Below are 20,547 nucleotides of genomic sequence, written 5' to 3'. Positions count from 1 at the left end.
ATCCTGAACAATAAAAAATAACAGTATTTCAGAATAAATCAAGTATTTGATTTTTGATTTCATGTGTATATATCATCTCTACAGCATGTCCTTGGTCTACCCCTGGGCCTCTTACCAGCTATACGTGTCAGGAAGACATTTACAGGAGGCACCCAGGATGCTTCCTTATCAGATCCCCAAGCCAGCTCAATTGGCCCCTTTCAAATGAGAAGTGGCTCTACTCTGAGCTCTTTCCCAATGTCTGAGCTCCTCACCCCATCTCTAAGGCTGAGCTAAGCCACCTTACAGAGAAAACTCATTTTGGTCGCAATCTCATTCTTTCGGTCACTACCAAAAGCTCATGACGATAGCTGGGGGTCAAAACATAGATGGACTGATAAATCAAGAGCTTGACTATTAGCCAATGAGTTCCAAGTTAGAGGAAGATTAAGTTTAGGGTTCATTTAAAGAGGTAAATGTCAACTGCTGGTCTGTGATGGGACTCAAACTCAGGTTTCCAACACAGTGGCTACACACATTAACTTTAGAACAAACCATCAGGACAAAAAGCTAGTCAAAAACTAGTGTTGACTGGGCATACAGGCTTCTCATCAACGTCAGAGAATGCAATTTAATTTTTCTGAATGAACTCATGAGGCCGTCTGAATGCTGTCTGAGTGGATGAGGCAAAGAACAGCTACCTGCACTGCAATCAGATAACCTTTTCTTATGAAATTTCTCTCTCTCACTTAAATGACTCACATCATTGAAGGTCAAGCATGGTAAAGCTACACCACCCCAACACACACACACTTACTTTTGCATGCGCACCATGCACGTACAAGATTTGACGTGTGGTGTTAAAAGCAACATTTCGACTGGAGTATTCCAATTTAATGACTTTGTTATTTTGCTCAGTTACATTCTGATAAACTACAGAGCAAAATAATTGAAGGACCCTCGCGTGGCCTGTATTCAATGAACAAATGAGCTCCAAGTGCATCTTATTATAGGTGTGAAATATCATCAAAACAATCATCTTACCCCTCATGAAACAAGATGTGTTTCGTGTCCTGAGTTGATTCACAGGATGTGATGTTAATATGATCGTGTGGCGGATTGATAAACAAACTGTGCTTGTACAAGTATTTTACCTGTGATCTGTAGTTTTTTATATAGCTTATTTTATGGATAAATGAAGGTTGAATCAAATGAAAAAAAACAGTGATGATATAAACACTCACAAAGATACTGCCATTTAACAGATGCACAAACATTATCAGTAGTAAAAATAAGCAGAAATGAACAGATATTAAAGGAGAGGCAGAGGGATAGACAGAATGTTCCTTTCAAATCTAAGAATAAGAGTTTCTTCAGAAGAGGGTGGTGCTTTTGATGTATGTTGCCTGCATATGTGTGTGTGTGTGTGCGTGTGTGCGTGTGTGTGTGTGTGCGCGTGCTTTTACACATCATAGATAGATGGATAGAAAGAGTCCAGCAAGTGTGTATCTGTGTTCCAGTGAATCTTGTTTGTGTACCTTGTAAGTAAGTGTCCCCTCTGCAAAAATAGCTGCATCAGTCTTTTCAAAATGGAAGTTCAAGATGTCCTTCAATCTCTATGGACTCAATTATTCAGTGAGTCCTTCCCCTGTTGCTGTAGTACCGAGTATACACAACTTCTTTCATTCTGACAAGGTTTGAGTGCATGTACAAGTTGTGGCAATTTGACGAGGAAGCAAAGTTTCAGGAGATAAATAAAGCAAGGATAAAGATAATCAAAAGGTCCAGCATGTACTATTTTTTTCCTTTCTGTTCTCAGACACATGTTTAAGGGGTAGTAATGTTGTTCATGCATTTAAAGTCCATGCAATAAACTAATACAGCATTAAGCAGGCCTGTATACATGAGCACAAAACACAGAGGCTAAGTCTTCTGTGCAGCGGTCCCGGTTCAGCTCTGACCTGCAACCCTTTGCTGCATGTTGCCCTCTCTCTCTTTCCCCTATTTCCTATCATCCTTCAGCTGTTCTGTCAAATAAAAGGCATACGAAGTCAAAAAAGTGTTTTTTTTAAAAAAAAAAAAAAAAAAAAGCACACCTGTTTTAGCAACCTTAATCACTTAAGTGGAACTGCGGGATATAGAGAATTCCATCACCACTGATTGAGACTCCAGCAACTCCATCTGTCTGCCAAAATTAGATTCAAGAAACATCTCCATTTAGAGGGTGTGAAGAGTTAAATGGAAAAGATAAACTGAAACGTGGTCAAATAAATGAGCAAATTGCTTTGTTCTCAGGCCAAGAAAGAAAAGGAGAATGTGTGTTTTATAAGCACATTACTTTGCACTGTGATGCAGTTTTGCTTGAACAGGCAGATGGCACCTTTTTTTAAATTTCACTATCCAAATTAAAAAAAGGAACAACCTGTGTATGTTCAGATATACACTATACAGTACTGTTTTTCAATTACTCAACATTATGAAGAAAAAAGAGCCTGTAGTCATCTTACCATGAGAAAAATAAAAGAATCCAGCAGTTCAGGCAATTAAAAATGTAGATATCAAGATTCTTTAAAGAGGACCTATTATGCTTTTCTGTCTTTTCTGACCTATAAATGTAGTTGTAATGTTTTAAAGTGATGATAAATGATACCAAAGCATCAAATAATGAAGTACTTGCATTTAGATGTGAGCCCTGCCGAACGTCTGGGTTGGCTGTGCTCAAATCTGAACGCAAGGGTCGGTCGCTCTTACCGTTTTTTTTCAGAGTCCCAGAATTTGTCTACGTAGAAGAATCCTGACTTCCCTTTTGGTCATGCTGCTACACACAGGCTCAAACTGTAAGCTGTGAGTTCGGCCACTATGTGTCTTTGGTGTTTATTTTGGAAGTTAACCTATTAAAGCTAATGTTGCGCAGCTAACGTGGCTAGCTTCCACATAGACGGGTTTCCATCATACTGTATAAAAATGGATGTAGCCCCTCCGTCAAGGCCCGTTCTTTCAACTTGATCCAATCGTACTCGCCTCTGGGAACGCCATCTGGTCAGACTGTGACTCCTCCTCCTTTCCTGAGAGCAGCTTGTTCATCTTTACGGAGACATGGCTGAACCAGCTCGTACCGTATGCTAACGTGGACCTGCCGGGATTCACTGCCATATGTATGTAAACAACCGCTGGTGTAACAATCAGAGCACACAGCTTTTTGTAAGAAGGAGGGGGGGGGGGGGGGGGGGGGGGTCGCTGCCACACAGAGGTGCTGCAGCAATGGACAATATGAGAAATATGTGTTTTTTTAAGACCAAAGCAAGTAGCTTGCAATGCTGGCTCTTCTTCTCTTCACCCTGGACACCTCAGACTTCTGCTACAACTCGGAGCTGTGTCACATACAGATAATACGCCAATGACGCAGCCATCGTGGGATGTATCAGGGGTGACAGAGAGGATGAGTATTGAAGTCTGGTGGGGGACTTTGCTCTCTGGAGTCCTGCTAGAGGGAGCTGAGATGGAGGCCGTGGCTGGACAATAAACTGGACTGGACAACACCCACCAGCCAACTGGACAGGAAGACACAAAGCAGGTCGTACTTCTTGAGGAGACTGAGGTCCTTCAACATCTGCAGCAAACTGCTGTGGATGTTTAACCAGTCTGTGGTCACCATTGTCCTCTTCTACACTGTGGTGTGCTGGGGGGGCAGCATATCCAAGAAGGACACCTCCAGACTGGATAAACTGATCAGGCGGACCGGCTCTGGGGTCGGCATGACACTGGACTCGCTGGTGACGTGGCAGAGAGGAGAACACTGGACAAACTGCTGGACATTATGGACAATGGCAGCCACCCCCTGCACAAAGTCATCAGCACCCAGAGAAGCCTGTTCACTGGAAGTCTGCTCCTGCCCAAGTGTAGCACCAACATGCTCAAGAACTCCTTTGTCCCTCAGGCCATCGTCCTCTACAACTCCTCATTCTGGGGAGGACGAAATAAAGAGGACAGAAGGGAAGGAGTGGGAGCCACTCACTGTGCAATTAATAATCTACTCTTACATACTTGGACACTTATCTTCTTCTTTTTTGTGCAATAACTTTATCCACCACTTAAGTGCAATAATTCAATCTTGCTGCTCATTTCTGTCATATACAGTCGTACATATTTGATCTTATACATTTCACTTATCTGATTTCATTTTCTGTGAATTTTATTTGACCTGTATTCTGACATCTACCTCATATATATATATATATATATATATATATATATATATGACTAAGAATTTATTGCTTACTGTTTTTTTTATACTTTCTGTATTTATTTAGTTAAGAGTATATTGATTATCTTATACTTAGTTTTTTTAATATCTCCCTTGTGTCTTTTGTAAGCTGCTGGGATCTCAATTTCCTTGCGGGAGCTCATCCCAAAGGATCAATAAAGCGAAGTCTAAGTCTAATAGATGTAAGATCTCTGGGCCAAAAATATGGAGGTCTGTGCTAGATTGATGGCACGCCAATGACAATAATAATCTGTCCTCTCCATCTCTGAGTCACTGTCCCTCTCTGTGTCTGTTTTGTTGCAATCATGGAATGATAAATGTGTTCATTGTCGATATGTCTGCTTATTCGGTTAGCTTGTCTTTGCAAAGGATGACCTTGATCTCAAATGCAGATGAGTGAGGATTTGTGAAAAGACTAAATGAAAGTGAGTTTTTGTCTTCATTAGCCGAGCCTCCGGCAACAGCGCAAATTAAAAGTGGAACGGAAATAAATAAATAAAGGATCTCAATAAGCAGAAGTGATCAAAGATGAAGGAAAAGAAGCAGGAAGAGTGCTTGGAATGACTCAGAACTTGTACTTCAGCGGATTTGTCAATCTAAACGTGTATGTGTGTGTGTGTGTGTGTGTGTGTGTGTGTACGCAGAATATATATATATATATATATATATATATATATATATATATATATATATATATATATATATAGTGATTTGGTAAACATGGCTGTTAAAACGTTTTTAAAAACCTATTTGATTTATGACATACTGTTATTTCTTCAAAACTGTGCTGCTGATTAGGCTTTCAAAAATGTTCATTACAGCACAGTTTTGTTAGTAAATTATAAAGATACAAGAAAATAAATCAGTTTTTCGTTCAATTCTCAATTAGTTGACATTTTTCTCCAAAAAAAACAGATAACTAGTTCCGTTAATGTACCGGGTCGATAAGCAGCATCAGTAAAAGTAGTAGTATCGTTAAAATCTTAAAAATACCCATCCATAATCCCTTTCCACTCACAAGACAATGTTAGGAGAAAGATAAAAACAACACTGATTACATATTGATGCATCATCCCTTTCAATTTGAAGTTTTAATGATATATTATAAAGCTATTTTAATGACTTCATATAACAACTTGTGAATTATTGTTATGAAAACAATCTAACCTTTCCAGTGAGATTATTGCACCCCATGACACTACATCCTGCTCAAATATTTTGTCCGTCTCCCTGCATTAAGATAAGCTTTTGATCGTGCGTGTCCATGCATACTATTTTCCTACACTTCTCTTCATGTACTTCAAGTGTGGCCATCAACAACTAGCCATTTCACCTCTGAGAAGAGGGTCATCACACATCTTTACATCACGACCCTCATTTGCTGCTGGAATGAAGCACTAAATAAACACATAGGGTCAAGATCGTAAGAGAACAACCAATGAAGCCTGGAGTGATTTCGAGTAATAAATAGATATGACGTTTTCACTGTGAATGTGATAAAAAGAAAAAAAGCTGAACTGTGATACAACTTTCACGCGGCCGCAAATAGCAACCTGACACTTTCACATAAGTGAAAATGATCTGCTTTGACACTTGAGTCAGATGTGAGCAGTGAAAAGACTTCTCTGATGTTGAAAAGGCAGTATTTCCTGTCTGACCAATGGCAACAAGTGATGTCCTGTGACTAAATTGCAGATAATACTGTAGTTGGGAGCTGTAAGGTGTAAAAAAAAAAAAACAAACAACAACAACAGACATTGAAAGACATCATCTTTGGTCAACTGTGATGGAGCCGTGGATTTATCATTGATTTATTATGTGGATAATACGCCAGAGCTGGGGGCGGTGGTGTAGTAGCGTGTAGCGAGAAGGTTCCAGGTTCGCATCCCGGCTGGGGCCGTTCTGTGTGGAGTTTGCATGTTCTCCCCGTGTCTGCGTGGGTTTTCTCCGGGTTCCCTGGTTTCCTCCCACAATCCAAAAGACATGCACGTGTAAGGTTAATTGATGACTCTAAAAAATTGTCCGTAGTCTCTGTCTGTCTCTGTTTGTCTCTATGTGCCCTGTGATAGACTAGTGTCCTGTCCAGGGTGTACCCCGCCTCACGCCTGATGTCAGCAGGGATTGGCTCCAGACCCCCGCAACCCCAACAGGGACAAGCGGTTGAAGATGGATGAATGAATGAATGAATGAATGAATAATACGCTAGAGCTGCTCTCGGCCAGATATAGATACAAAATAATTATGAACATCCATGTCGTTCGTAACAGAACTTAACTGCTATAGCACATAGTCTGTATACAAAGAAAGATGCATCTCCACTAAGGCTGTCTGTGATAGATGCACAGATATCAAGGAAATTTGAAAAATGACCAAATCAACAAAACGCTCCTCTTTTCAGACGCTCTTGGTGTGGTATCAAGCAGTGCAGTTGACGGAACAAAACCAGGTCACAACAGAAACCGGGCAAAGCTGCGCCCGGTCGAATCCACTCAAGACGACCGGGATCAGATTTCGACCTGTCTTTTAAAAAGCTCTCCAGCTCCTTCCGTGCTGTGACAGCCACTTCTCCTTCGGATGATTCATTATCATCATACATGGAAAGGAGGAGCTCCATTTCTCGCTCTTTAATAAGTAAAAGCAATGCAGCAATCATATACCTATTTGGACACTGATTACCATGATGGTAGAAACCAATGAGCATGTGGGTCAGCCTGAGTAATATCAATAGGAAATCATGGCTTCCCCTTGATATAATCAGTCTATTTCATGGACAGCACAGGTGGTCCAAATCATTTCTTCGCCTAGTTGATAGGCACTGGCATGCTCAATGGTACGGAGCGGTAAATTCAAGATGCCACCCACTCACTGGCTAGAGCATAGATGACAAGAACATAGTGTCGATGTCAAAGTGCATCCATCTTTGTCTGTTAATTTACCAGCTGTATTATCCGACTCTCCCAGCAGCAGCTATAAAAACCCAGCACTTTCACTTGACTTTAATGCTGCTAATGCTATTTAATCACTCAACCATTCATCACAGTATGCCCTAAATGACTATCAGCTTCATTTGGCATTGCATCAGCCCAGCCAGTGCCCATTACTGTTGGAGCAAATGAGGAAAGATAACGTGTTTTGTTTAAAGGCAGATGAGAAGCTTCCTGGAGTTTGGTGAATGTTGACCTGGTTTTTCATGGGGAAGTCTCAAACACACACGCACACACGCACGCTCGCACACACGCACGTACGCACAGACGAAACGAACACGCTAAACAAAGGTCACATGATGGATCAGACACAAGCAAGAAGAGAAGTGAGAATGCAGATATATGAAAACAAGTTTTTAAAAAACATGGCCAGCCCGAGCCATGTCATGGCACGCAGAAGAAATCCGTTTGTTTCTCTCTGACATAGTACGATTTCAGGACAGAAATGGATAAAGGGGACGACCCAAAGAGGCGGACGAAGTGCAAGATAAAAGAGTTGTGACTGCACTAATTCAAGTCCAGTCATACCCGGGGGCGGCTGGGGATTCACATTCCACTGACCAGAGTCCACCGACCCTGACAGGGTGAAGCCAATCAGTGCTCACACAGAGGAAGACCACTGGAATGTCGCAGCCGGATCCTGCTCTCCACTGAAACAAAGTTTGGGCTCCCACACAAGGCCTCACTGACCAACTACAGGCTGTAAGATTTCTTAATTCACAACAACTCTATCGCCCCTGATTGTGTGTGTTTAAGTGCAGCTGTCCTATTTTGTAGAATCTGCACTTACAACAATTTAAACATGGACAAAGAGTCATGGTTTATAGAGATGGACATTTGCAGTACACAAGTACAGTGTAAACTTTAACCAGTTTCCTCACTTGAAATGAATGCTAGAATAAACATGATTTGCATAGCTGTTGAAGTTATAAATAGAAACAAGGACATCCTGAAACAGCTCCAATCTGCAGATGAAAGTTGGGATTTAAGAATGGGGACTTTTAAAATTTTAGGATGCATTTCATCTTTATGCATGTAATTCCAAGAGTGATGTCTCATAGTCCTACTTCTCTGTTCTTGTAACCGATGCAGTGTCTGTTGGACCTTGTCCTAATTCCATGTAGCAGAAAGAATGTGTGTTGTCTGTTAGCAAAAAGGAAAAAAATGTTTTTAGGTAGAGTAAATGTTTGTCAAACAAAATGATTTTGTAAATATTATTATAGCTTTCATGGATTCATTCATAGGTGCGTGTACCTTCAGAACGAACCCTCTGTCACTTCTCGATTCATTATTCTCAAACTTTACACCAACGGAGTTCTTATGTTTTGGTGACAATCTTGGACACTACAACCAAAAGCTCTGTTGGTGAAACATGGCTGCTTCATTTGCCCTACTTCTGAAGTCAATACAGAGTGCCTGGGTACAAGAATTACATGCTATAGAATCCTACGTTTCCTATACAGACAAAAATAACTTGAACTTGTTAGAAGTATTTATATTCTCTTTATGGTAGTTTTCCAATATTGGTGGGGTCCGCCATTCCCACGCTAGATTCAAGTACAATTCACATGCAAAGGGTTGACAGGAAATTATTCAGGCTAGCAGGTGATTAAGCATCCTTTTACCTCACTGATATCAGCTTCACTATTCATGATCACTTCCTTTTTACTGTATCAAAGCAGTATTAAGTTAGTGCAAATGCTGCTGCTTACAGCATACAAGGGGTGTTTATTATGAAGAATTCAAACAAAAATGCAAGGTATTTGTTGCATTGTTAGCACTGTTAGTGGCATAAAGTCATATTGCGGATGCTCGTGGCTTGGTGGAAAAGGCCAAAAGTTCACTCACATCTCTATTGATGGCTGCACTGTTAACAAGAGTAGTAGTAGATAGATCATATTTCTGACAATGTAGATGTTCAAGAAGTGTTTGCTGCCTCCACATTCCTGGAACCTGCGGTATTGAACTTCACCTGCTGTTTTCAAGGCAACCACAGGCGTTCCAAATCAACCATGAGAAAACAACTCAAACTGTGAGTTAAAGTGCACTATTTTGTATCTCAAATAAAATTTACCCAATTGCAACTTTTGTCCTGCTAAATGACTCTATACCAATGCTCTTAAACAACTCATTTAAAAATGTATTCCTCTGTAACAGACCTCTATCTTAAAAACGTACTTTTCAGTAAATAATAAATTGCATAATTTTTACAGATCTAATTAATTCGGACCTGCAAAAAAACAATAATAAAATCATCAAGACATGCACAGCATTGCATATTGGAGGGACGACATTCAGTGCAGCACATTGGTCACACTAATTTGTTTTCCATTGCAATGTAATTCTGAATGAGCAGATGTAGTCTTAAATAATATAAGTAGCAGACTAGTGCTGACCGTAAAAAAAACACTAAATTGCTTTTATATCTGGGAATATTTAATGTTGCTAGGCAACAGTCAAACTCAACATCTGGTGATCTGGTGAGTTCAGAGCTAAAACACTTTCATTATCATGTCTGGCTCAGTTAATATTTGCAAAGCAACACAGTATGATGTTTTTGACAGAGAATTCAAGCAGAAAATATCATATATTAGTGTACTGACAGGGACTGAACAGGCCCTTTGCATTATGCATATTGAAAGGCTGCCTCAATTTAGTCTTCTGCACCTCACTCAAGGCCAAACAACAGACTGCTTATGCTTTAAGTTGTCTAGATAGTAGCTATTTTCTCATTACTGCACATCAGTCTTTAAGTTTCAGCATTTATTATGTTTTATGAATAGACTGTACCAAATAATGGACGTAGCTTGCAAGCCTGAAACGTGAGTGCACTGCAGAAGTGCCTTAAACCTGCATTCCTTCTAATGTCCAGCTGCTTTTGTGAATTACGGTCCAATTTAGAGTACAATCGACGATAAAGCACGGTGGGGCTACACGTAAACCTGTCAATCAGGCATAGCGATACATGTCCATAACAACATTGAATGCATAAACTGTTAACTTGTTTTAGGGTGTCAGTGTTCTTGTTTTAGAACTTTGACTCTGTTCCACTTTGACTACTTTTTCAATTGTTATGTTTTGGTGATAGCTGGTAACTTAAAGCAGCCACCCGCCAACCCCCAAATTTGCACTCTCTTGTCCAAATATGGCAACTCCTCGCTCCTTGGTCTCCAAACCAATGGGTGGCTATGCCCATTGTTTTTTACAGTCCTTGTTTTATGGCATGTGATCAGGCCTTCCATAATGAAATATTCATCAATTCATGTCCTGGTCTTCTTCCAAAACCATTTTTCTCTACTAATCAAACTTTATTCTGGGAATTTCTATGTAGCTTACATAGCAGAGTTTCTGTCACTCCTCTTGGTTTTCACTCATTTGCTTAATCCGAGCTGATCCACAGGATGTGAACACAGCGTCTACACCTGTCTTTCCTGGCTTCCTTCAGCATAGAAACAGAAGTGGTTGCCCACATGACCTCCAACTACAGCTTGAATAATGGCAGCAATCATGTATGATGATACAAATATGCGTATGTGACTGGAAGAGGGACGGCTTTAACTCACCATATCGATGGATGACACAGGCCCGATGCTGTTGACGTATATGCCCACATCGACGACTGTAGGTTTCACTGCAAGAGCCAGAAGGAAGAAGAGTAAGTGTTGGTAGCTGCACATATTGTAGGTGGGACACATGAGATTTATACATGCAATGATTCTACTTTATTGGTCATTTGTCAGTGTTGTCATGCTGTTATGTGTGTCCACAGCCAAAAAATCAAATCAATAATCAAATCTAAATAATGGTTATCATCATTCAATGTCACCTTGACAAATATGAGTCTCTTTTCCCATCCACCCAGAGATGGAAGATTTACTTTTGAAATCAGTAAAGCTGCACTATGCTTCCTGGAGCAGTTACCGTGTTACCATGGCAATTAATAGCATTCCCAGTGATTATGGATCTTGGCTATTTTTGCTTGGCAACAACATTTGGTTCTAGGAAGACAAAATTGGAGCATCGAAAATGTGGATTGGTACCAGACGTGCTGCAAAGAAGAAATGTGTTTGTTTCATCATTGTAAAACTAAAAAAGATACATTGCATCTGATATGCTGTAGGATTTAGACTGAAAATGATAGATCCAAAATTATTAACATGGGTTTCATGCATCATTCTGGCTACATGTGCTCACCTATTATATTATGTGGTTTTCAGTTTTTACGAAAAGAACATTTACACAATTGATTTTCATTATAAAATACTGGTTATTTTCTGTAAGGATGTAAAAAAAAGAACAGAAATGGATACGACCCAAAGAGGCAGACGAAGTGCAAGGTAACAAGTTGTGAGTGCACTAATTCAAGTCCAGTCAACCCTGGGGGCGGCTGGGGATTCACATTCAAGAATACACATGATATAGCCACCCTACAAATGAACTGTATATCCTTCACCTGGTTCAGATTATGACATTTCCTGACTTTGGTTTTCCCTGCTCCAATTTTCGGTTCGTCAAATAAAATGTGGGGATGGACGATAAATATCTGTAACAATAAATTATCAGCCAAAAATGGGATATTTCAATTATATTATTATGTTTTAATATGATGGTGAATTGATACCAGGCAAATACTTGGGCAATAACACAAAGCTAAATTACTTGAATTGGCCAAACACGCGCAGCATTCCACACACCCCGATACATTAGGTGGCAGTATGCAAGATTTTTTCCCCGCCAATAAACACAGAGTGATCATTGACGTCTAATATGAGAAATTAGGTCAAGGCGTTTATTCTGAATTCTTTGGCAAAAGGCTCTAGAAAAGCCAAAGTATGTTAGTGAAGGTTTTTTTTAAAAATGTATTTCACTACATAAGAATAATTGAACATTTGAGTCAGAACGGTTGCAGTGTATGTCGGTTAGTTTTGGTTAGGTCTGTGCTATGGAATATTAAATCATCCATCTTTACTCACTACATCTCAGGCTTTTTTACCTAAGGTGTGCCAAAACTACAGGGTATGAACTTATTTTTAAAATACAAAAATGTGAAAGTAGGTAATTATCAGTTCATGGTATTGGTTGAAAAAAATCCCTTTCGTCCATCTCTGATAAAATGAATATCAAATCAGTGTTAATCTGTTTCAGGACGTCATTAGATCCATTTAAGCGAGCTTGAAAATATTCTCCGTGCACCATTTCTCTCTCTCACTCATTACACCACAGGACGCTTTAGCCTAACTGCAGCCATTCACTTCTGTGATGGCACATAGACTGGACACAGTTTTCTTCCTTTGGAGTGCTATTGAACACAACTACAGAGCCTCTTTTAGACTATATTGTAAATGCAGGTTGAGTTGTTTTGGTCACAATGCACAGAATGAGGTTAAGCACAGTGCATGTGTGAGAGCTCTTGCACGTCCCCTGAGAGATAGTGTTATGGTTGTGTTATTTTGGCAGGAATGGACGTGTTTGGAATCTGTGACCTGGCTGGGGAAATGGGTGAAGTGAGGAGGGCAGCCAAGTCATCATTTACTGTCATGTGTGCCAAAGGTTAAATATTCTGCCAAGTGCTGTGTTTTCAAAAATATTTTCAGGAAGTCTTTTTGAAAAAAAGCCAAAAATAAGTTACCTCAAGGGTGCCGTTTTATGTGTTTATGTTTCGGTAGTCTTACAATGAGCATTGTCGCTGTGATGCCTTGTCCAGCATCAATGCCTGTTTATTCTTCTTCAGTGTCTTTGAGCATTGTGCTTAACCCATGACCTTGAAATGCAAGCTGCTAGCTATCCAACAAAAAAAGTCTGCTGTTTCAGAGTAGCTTCCAGGTGTGAGCGTTTGAACCAGAATTATTATGAAGCAGGATGATGTGAAAGGAACAAACATAAATCCACATTGATAGAAAGTTGTGTAGAGAAAAAAAAAAGAATCTATTTGGTTATCCACAGACAGCATAACTGTCAATTAAGAGCACTAAACAATGGCACTTTACATGTAATCTAATAATTGTACTTGTCACATGTTGGGGAACGAGCTACTTAATGAATCCATGACCCGTGTTACATTCATTTTAATGGCTCTCTATGGTTCATTAATACTGAAGGCTTCCTAATTTGTGATGTCGATATGAAGAACTGAAATGCTCATGGGTGTGTTCGTGTGCACATCTGCGTATTATGTCCCCAGGGACCTGCTGTGCTGGGCCACTGATGCAAACAGTTTTGGTTAGTAAAGGCCTGCTGGGAGGCTTTGGTTCAATTCCAACAGCATGTTCTGCTCCACCAACTGGACAATGAGTGACAACAATGCAGATGCACTGAAAATATTATTCTCTGTCCATAATTCAGCTAACAATACGCCTACAGATATGTTATGTGGAACATGATATCTGTACTGATTAAAAAAAAAGAGGGGAAAACACTGATAATATGAGTTAAAAAGGAGATTAACTAAATATGTTTCCCCATATTTTAGCTACGTTAGCGGCGTAGCCCTACGGATGACAATGTTGGTTGGTTGTTCCACCACTTTGGTTCTGAAACGGTTGCTGTTTTAAACATGTGGTTTGAAACCAAAGTAAATGGTGAGGTTTGTGAATAAAAATGGTTAGGCCGCGAAAAAAGATGATGGTTTGATTATTGGTTTGGTTTTTAAATTACGAGGTACATTACATTTACTATTACATGGTTTGGTTAAAAAAAAAAGTTTGTCACATAATTTAGTTACGTATGTTATGCAAACAAGTCAACGTTGACTTTTGGTTCATAATGGACCTGGGTGAAAGTCCTTAGTTTGTTTAACACATCCATTCACCCCGACCTCCTCCATAAGAGGACTTTCAAATTCTTTAAATGGAAACATATTTGTGATACATCAGAGACAAACATAATCAAGAATAAAATAAGTTTCCCTCGAGCGTAGTTCAGAATGCAGTTTTGTTGTATTGGTATAATTTATGACAGGACTGGCTAGCATGGCTGTAAACTCTTGGTCAGGGTTTCTCCTACTTAAGATAGTTGGTTTGTGGTCATTGTCATCAGTGGGAGTCAATAATGCAGCAAAAGGAACTATTATTATGATTATTAAGAGCTGAGCCCTCACTGGCTTGACTTCATATCCAAACACTGCTTGCTGGGCTCATTGGAGCATACTGTAAGTATTTTGACCCTTCATCACCCTTGCACAAAGAAGTTTTTCTGTTGATTTCAGCTTTTACATTTTCGAGTCACAACAGGGTTTCCTCTTGGCATTCTGCTGATCACTGGCTAGCACCTCTGCATCTTTCTTTGAGTACTGCCCGGCAAGATGACTGGGCATCAAGCCTGAGTTCAAGCTCAGAATCAAATCTTTATTGTCCATTTGGAGAAATCTGGCACTGAAAGTGCAGGACAATACCTTGTCACAATGTACAAATTATAGAGAAATACAGATGCATTCATTGTTCATTCTGGGGAACCAGGTGCTGGTGTTCCAGCATGCAGTGGGAAACCCCAGGACAGCCTGCCCGTCTCCGACAGAGATAAACAATTCACACATTTGGGAAATGTAGACCAGTCCAACTCACGTACATGTCTTTTGGGTTATTGGATGGAAACACCTGGAGGGAACCTAGGTGACAGTGTTCCTCCTGTGGGACCCATTTACGGTGGAAATGCAGAAAAAAGCAGTTCAGTTACAGCATTGCAGCATTAGGAAACTGGGACATCCTTAAGGGAATTGTCCTTAATTCTAACCACACTGGATAATGAAGGCAGAGGATGACACTCTGAATCTGCGTAAGACATGTTTTAGATGGACATTAGTCGGCTCGCCTATTTACCAGTGAAATACAGAAGGAAAATAACGAGTCCATTATTTGCAGCCCCCCCCCCCCCCACACACACACACACACACACACACACAAACACCTCCCTCTCTCTAGAAGCGAGTGAAAGTCTTTGAGCAAACAACCATCACAAATGCTGAGCTGACCTGACATATGTCCAAATAACAAATGGCAGACTCATGCAAGATGGTGCATAGGTAATGATGACGATGCAGTAAAAGAGAATATTCAGGACAGATTTTCCCTTCTTCTGTGCTCTTTATTTCTTTTTTTATACTTCTGTGTGAGAGCTTGTTTTGCTCTTTCAGCTCTCAAAAGAGAAAAATAAAGTCGAAATAAACTTCAAATCAATATGGGAAGAAACTAAAACATCGACCTACCTATTAACCTATCTATCAAGCCAATTTTCCACTTCTAATGATACACAGAGGCCAGATGAATCCTTCCTCCGCATCTTCATGTTTCTCATCTTCCTCCTCCTTGTCTTGGTTTTCAGAGAGGCATGACAGGCCCCATCTGTATTACCACATCACCCTGTGGGCCTCGATTAAAAAGAAAGGGCTTTTTTTCCTGCTTGGACTGGCTGGCATGACAAATGCATTACGCATTTTCAAATGCATTATGCATTTTCATCCCAGGCAAACACACATGTATGCAAACGTATCCCAGCTGACCATTCAATTCCCATATGTTCAGTGTCCGAGGAGCTCTGTACTGGGAGTACTGCAGGCCTCAGTGGGCTGTCAGATGCTATCCCGAGAGTTGGCCTCACATCTTCAGTCTCACTTTCAAAATAAATGTACTGTAAAATAAATGAATCACGTCCTGTTTACCAAAAATCATCTACAGTCCTTTAATCCCTTTAGCTAGTTGCCTCAGGTGACTCCAACAGAAAGATATTGCCAAATATTATAATTACAAAGACTCTTCTGTTCTGCAAAGCCAAAAATCACTTCCCATAAATTGTGAGAAGACCAGAGTCTGACTTGCCAGCATCAGTTTCACCAAATGAAAATGTAATGCCTAAGAAATGCACAAGTATTTTATTTCAAACAATATCCTCAATGTAACGTAACAGAAATATGGGACTCTGCTGGGTAATTTAGCTGTCGGTTGGTAAATATCAGGACCACCATTTTACACAGAAAAATTGGTTTGTGTCTAAGAAACCTTTGTGCATCAGATAGTCATGGTGTAGGCCTCTAAATACTACAATATTTAGGAGCCTGGGCTGCTGTTGCTATGGAGAAGAAGCCGGCCTGAAGCGTGAATCGGAGTGGTAGTGAATTAAAAGCATTTTATCGTTGAAGTTGTGAACAAACCATGGTGCAACTGTTTTCAAATTCATTCAAAATTGACACAATATCTAAAAGTGATTTGAATCCAGAGACCTGTTCAGGTCACTTTCCGTTAAAATAGTTCATTTGGATTATTCCAGTGGAACAAATACAGTCTGCACATCACTACAGCCTGTGTTCAGTAATCCTTTTAAGTCCCAGTTATGGGTTGCATAGTTCCAGTCAGTTATAGATCCACAAGAGTGTAGTCCACAAACACACACACACACACTGTAATCCATCACTCCATACTATGTTGCACTGGTACATCCACAGTAATCACACATCATGTCATGCATGACCTCTCTGCCCCTGCGTTAGTATGTGTAAAAGCCCTGCAGTCCACACTGCCTTTGCTTGGGTTTGCATTGGGAAAATGCTCGGGGAAAGCTGTTACTGCTGCCACTACAGTCCTCTAATGGTGAGCATACAGTCGCTGTTGCTATAGCTTCATGAAACTGAAAAGATGTAAACAAGAACTAGTTAATCATCTAGATGAGAAGATTAATACCACGCTGATGTCTGTCTGTTAAATATGAACCTACAGCGAGGACACAGTTAGCTTAGCAAAAAGACTGGGTGCAGAGGGAAAGGCCTGGCCTACATCTCTGTTTCTGTTGTCTGTTAGCTTGTTAGCTTGTAGCTGGCAGTGGCTGACAGCTATGAGAACAGTTTGTTTTCGCTCTCTGTACTGACAGTCCGTCCTTTGCTTTAGAATTCAGGTTTCTTTGCAAGCTTTGTGCATGTAAGACAGAGATTGATTTATAGATTCTCCATGTACCTAATCTAGCTTGCTCGGGAAACGTAGAATCTCAGATAATGAAGTAGAGGCATGTGCAGACATCCTTCTAGTGACACACTTTGCACAAATACGAGTCAGAATAGTCATGGTCAGACATGTTAGTCGCATAGGTAATCTTTAAACTGTTGTTCACAACTTAGTACCTGCTTGGAAGATCAAAAAGTGCACATATGGGAGTACAATATGTGCCTGTTCTTTTCAGGACAGAGTGCACTGCTTCTATTACTTCTCTTATTGATTGTGCAGCTGCTGCAGGCCTGTAGTCATCAGTTAGTGTTATAATTTACAGCCATAACAGAAGTCACGTAAATATAAGCCGACGACAGCCGAATATTTGTGTCAGTCCTCTGGTGTCAGCCCCCTGGTGACATTCACAAGTAGGCCATGCAGCCCTTTTTGTAGACTCCCAAAATTACAGAGTGATTGAAATGTGTCAAGACCAGTGCACTGTTATTGGTTTAAGTATGTATTTATAAGCATTACTGGTTATTACACATTAAAGAGCCCAATAAGTGACATTCAAATAGTTCTGTTTGATGTGGGTATCTAAGTTATACATTTGGATGTTTCCAATTTATTATTATTATTATTATTATTATATAAAAAATGGCATTAAACACAAGCAATCAGGATGCAATGCCAAGGCTGAGTTATCATAAATGCCATCTATATGCAGCTACACAGTGGCACTTAATCTTTATGTTTGTGACTGGACCAGCTCTACTTGGGGAAAAAAACCCTCTCATTTGCAGCAGTTCTCATCCTGCATGGCACTGCACCAGACATTGGCCGAGCAGCAAATTTCCTAGGCACATGCACACAAAAACTGTTGATTACTGGAAAATGTCAAAACTCCTGAGTGATGCCAGAAAACACAAACAGAGCTACACAAGAAGCTCTCTAAAGTAAGTTTTAATGACATCAATCCAATGAGTTTGTTGCATCATGGATTTATTGCCTTAACATTTGATCAAAATGTCAGGGCACACATACTGGTTGAAAACCACTAGACATATAAATATAGAGGTATATCTTATTATCATGTTTAGACCCATCTCTACGTTTTATATTTCCATCCAGTATGTGCATTTTTAAATTTGCACTTAATGAAACCTAGACACCTCTCCATTTAAAATGTATTAGCATGCTGGCCTGTTTTGATATTATGCCTGTTTTTTGATACTGTCATAGATGTGTTAAAGAGGAACTATGCCGGGATAAAAAACTCATGTTTATACAATAGTCTAAGAGACCAAAAATATTAGAAAATGTGAACAACTCTCACTCAATCCAATCCATGTTACAGATAATGATAAGAGCTCCCAGGGGAATAATCAGTGGAGTATGGGTGCATTTTCTGTTCAGAATAAATGGGTGCAACAAACACTTTGTGGATCCACAAAATCAGTGCTGCATATCCCTGATAATTGGCCAGGTCGATAATTTGTCAACCCCTAATTAACACACACAAACAAACACACACACGCGCACACACACACACACGCACACATATGCGCACACACACTCATTTTTATAAAAGGAAGATTCAATCATAAAAAATAAAGCTGCTTTAAAGTGTTTATGAAAGAAAAAAATCTAAATCCTAAAAAGCTCTCGCAGCCATTTTGCACACACTTTTGAGACGGCCCCCAACTTTGGCTTGTCAGTTTCCAGTCTCCTCTCAAGTCAAGCAAGATGCCAGGCTAGAATATCAGATGATGTGGTAGAAATAACATCAGCGGAACAGCAGTCAAGTGTTATGCTGTACTGCACTGAACAACTAATGGGGAAAACTCGGTGAATGAAACTATTTCTGCCTCCAAAAAAATGTTTAAATGACTAAAAGTGCATTCCACATGTGGCAGACCGAAGCCATCTGGCTGTGACAAGCAGAAAGAAGCAAAGGCTAGAAAATTGTTTGCAAATGCCACTTGACCCACATCTGTTTATTTCTGTTCAGCTACTCACTCCGAGAACAGGCTGCGGCGAGGCATCCGCGGAAGTCACCCAACTGGGAAACTGTAGTCCTGATACACAGGTGATGTTTACTGCTCAACTCTTCCATACCATAACAGCTACTGTAGATTATTGGACCTCCATTAATCTGGCAGATAATAAGGGTACCAGCAGTGGAATCACCAGGTAATTATGATTCTTCTGAAGTTGTCTAATGTGATGGATATTTCTGTAAACGCATGGGGTCACGGTTTTCAGTTCGGTTGTTTTTTTCTATTTCTTTTAGATTTTAAAAAATACCATGTATCAGATCTAAAGCCTAATGAGGCAGCTTGTTTAGGGATTACTCTAACAATCTTAAATGAAAGTGAAGGGAGATTTTGAAACAGTAGGAGACACATTGCCGCATTTAAGCGTTTATATATGTATTTGGCAAAAAGGTAAACAATTGTTTGCCTTCTAGGTAAGAATGTAAACACTTTTACATTATCAAATCTTTAAAATAGGTTTTCTTTAACTAAAATACGCACAAACAGCAATCACTTCAGTTACTAGTTACTTTACCAGGCTTACAAGTACATATGAAACATTAGTTTATTCATCAAAAACTGGAATGACAAAAATGAACATAATAACATAAATAACATAACGTAACATAAATGAGTAGAAGGGCCTTCTCAACTTATCCTCTCTACACTCAGATATGGCTGCAGAGTAAACTCAGGCCTCACAGTGACAGACACTAAAACTTCTCTGACGTTCTCTGGTGAACTGACAGTTTTCTGTGACAACCTTTCTTTGTTTCAGAGTAGAACGAGACATTGCGGTGGTGATTTAACCACGGATTTGACCAGACAGAAACGATTTAGAACAACAACAAAGTGGAGCTTAGCGAGCTGTTGCCAACAGGATTCAGAAACCCACGAAGAAGAGCGTAGCGGGAGCGTGCGATGTGGCCACGCGCCTACAGAATTTGACGGCATTTGACGCGCTGAGACGGTAGCGCTGAGATGGATACAAGAAAGGAAAGTAGGTGCTGGTAGGCAGACATTATCACAGTTGTACAGGGCTAGGCTAGCTGTTTCCAGTCTTTGTGCTAAGCTAAATAAGCCAGCTTCTAGCAATAGTTTAATGTTTAGCGAACATGCATGACAGTGGTATTGGTCATTCTATCCAAGTTGATATGGAAAACTTTGCTTTTTTTCCACACATCTAGTAGTTATGGAGCAACATTATCATTCAATAGGAGTCATGTTTGCTGCATTTTTGCTCAGCAAATCTTCCTTGTATAAACAAATATTATTTATATTGAAGAGTGCAGCTTCACTGGGTGACCCTGCAGTGTGTGTTTTATTAGACCAAGAAAGCAATCACGTTGGTTTAGCTCATTTTACTGGAGACAGAT

The 20,547-nt window shown here is 40.0% G+C and overlaps 1 protein-coding gene across 1 annotated transcript in view; it reads right to left on the bottom strand.

Moving 5' to 3' along the window:
- LOC310964666 (gamma-aminobutyric acid receptor subunit gamma-3-like) overlaps positions 1-20,547 on the bottom strand; it is a gene marked incomplete at its 3' end in the record, with an annotated part of 83,469 nt that overhangs the window by 41,954 nt on the left and 20,968 nt on the right. Inside the window, exon 3 of the mRNA XM_083937876.1 lies at positions 10,791-10,858. Coding sequence (XP_083794002.1) covers positions 10,791-10,858 — 68 coding nt within the window. The remainder of the gene's footprint in view (positions 1-10,790; positions 10,859-20,547) is intronic.

Source organism: Echiichthys vipera (assembly GCF_963691815.1).
Source record: "Echiichthys vipera genome assembly, chromosome: 23".
NCBI classification, from domain to species: Eukaryota; Metazoa; Chordata; class Actinopteri; order Perciformes; family Trachinidae; genus Echiichthys; species Echiichthys vipera.
This window is presented reverse-complemented; position numbering and strand designations above follow the sequence as displayed.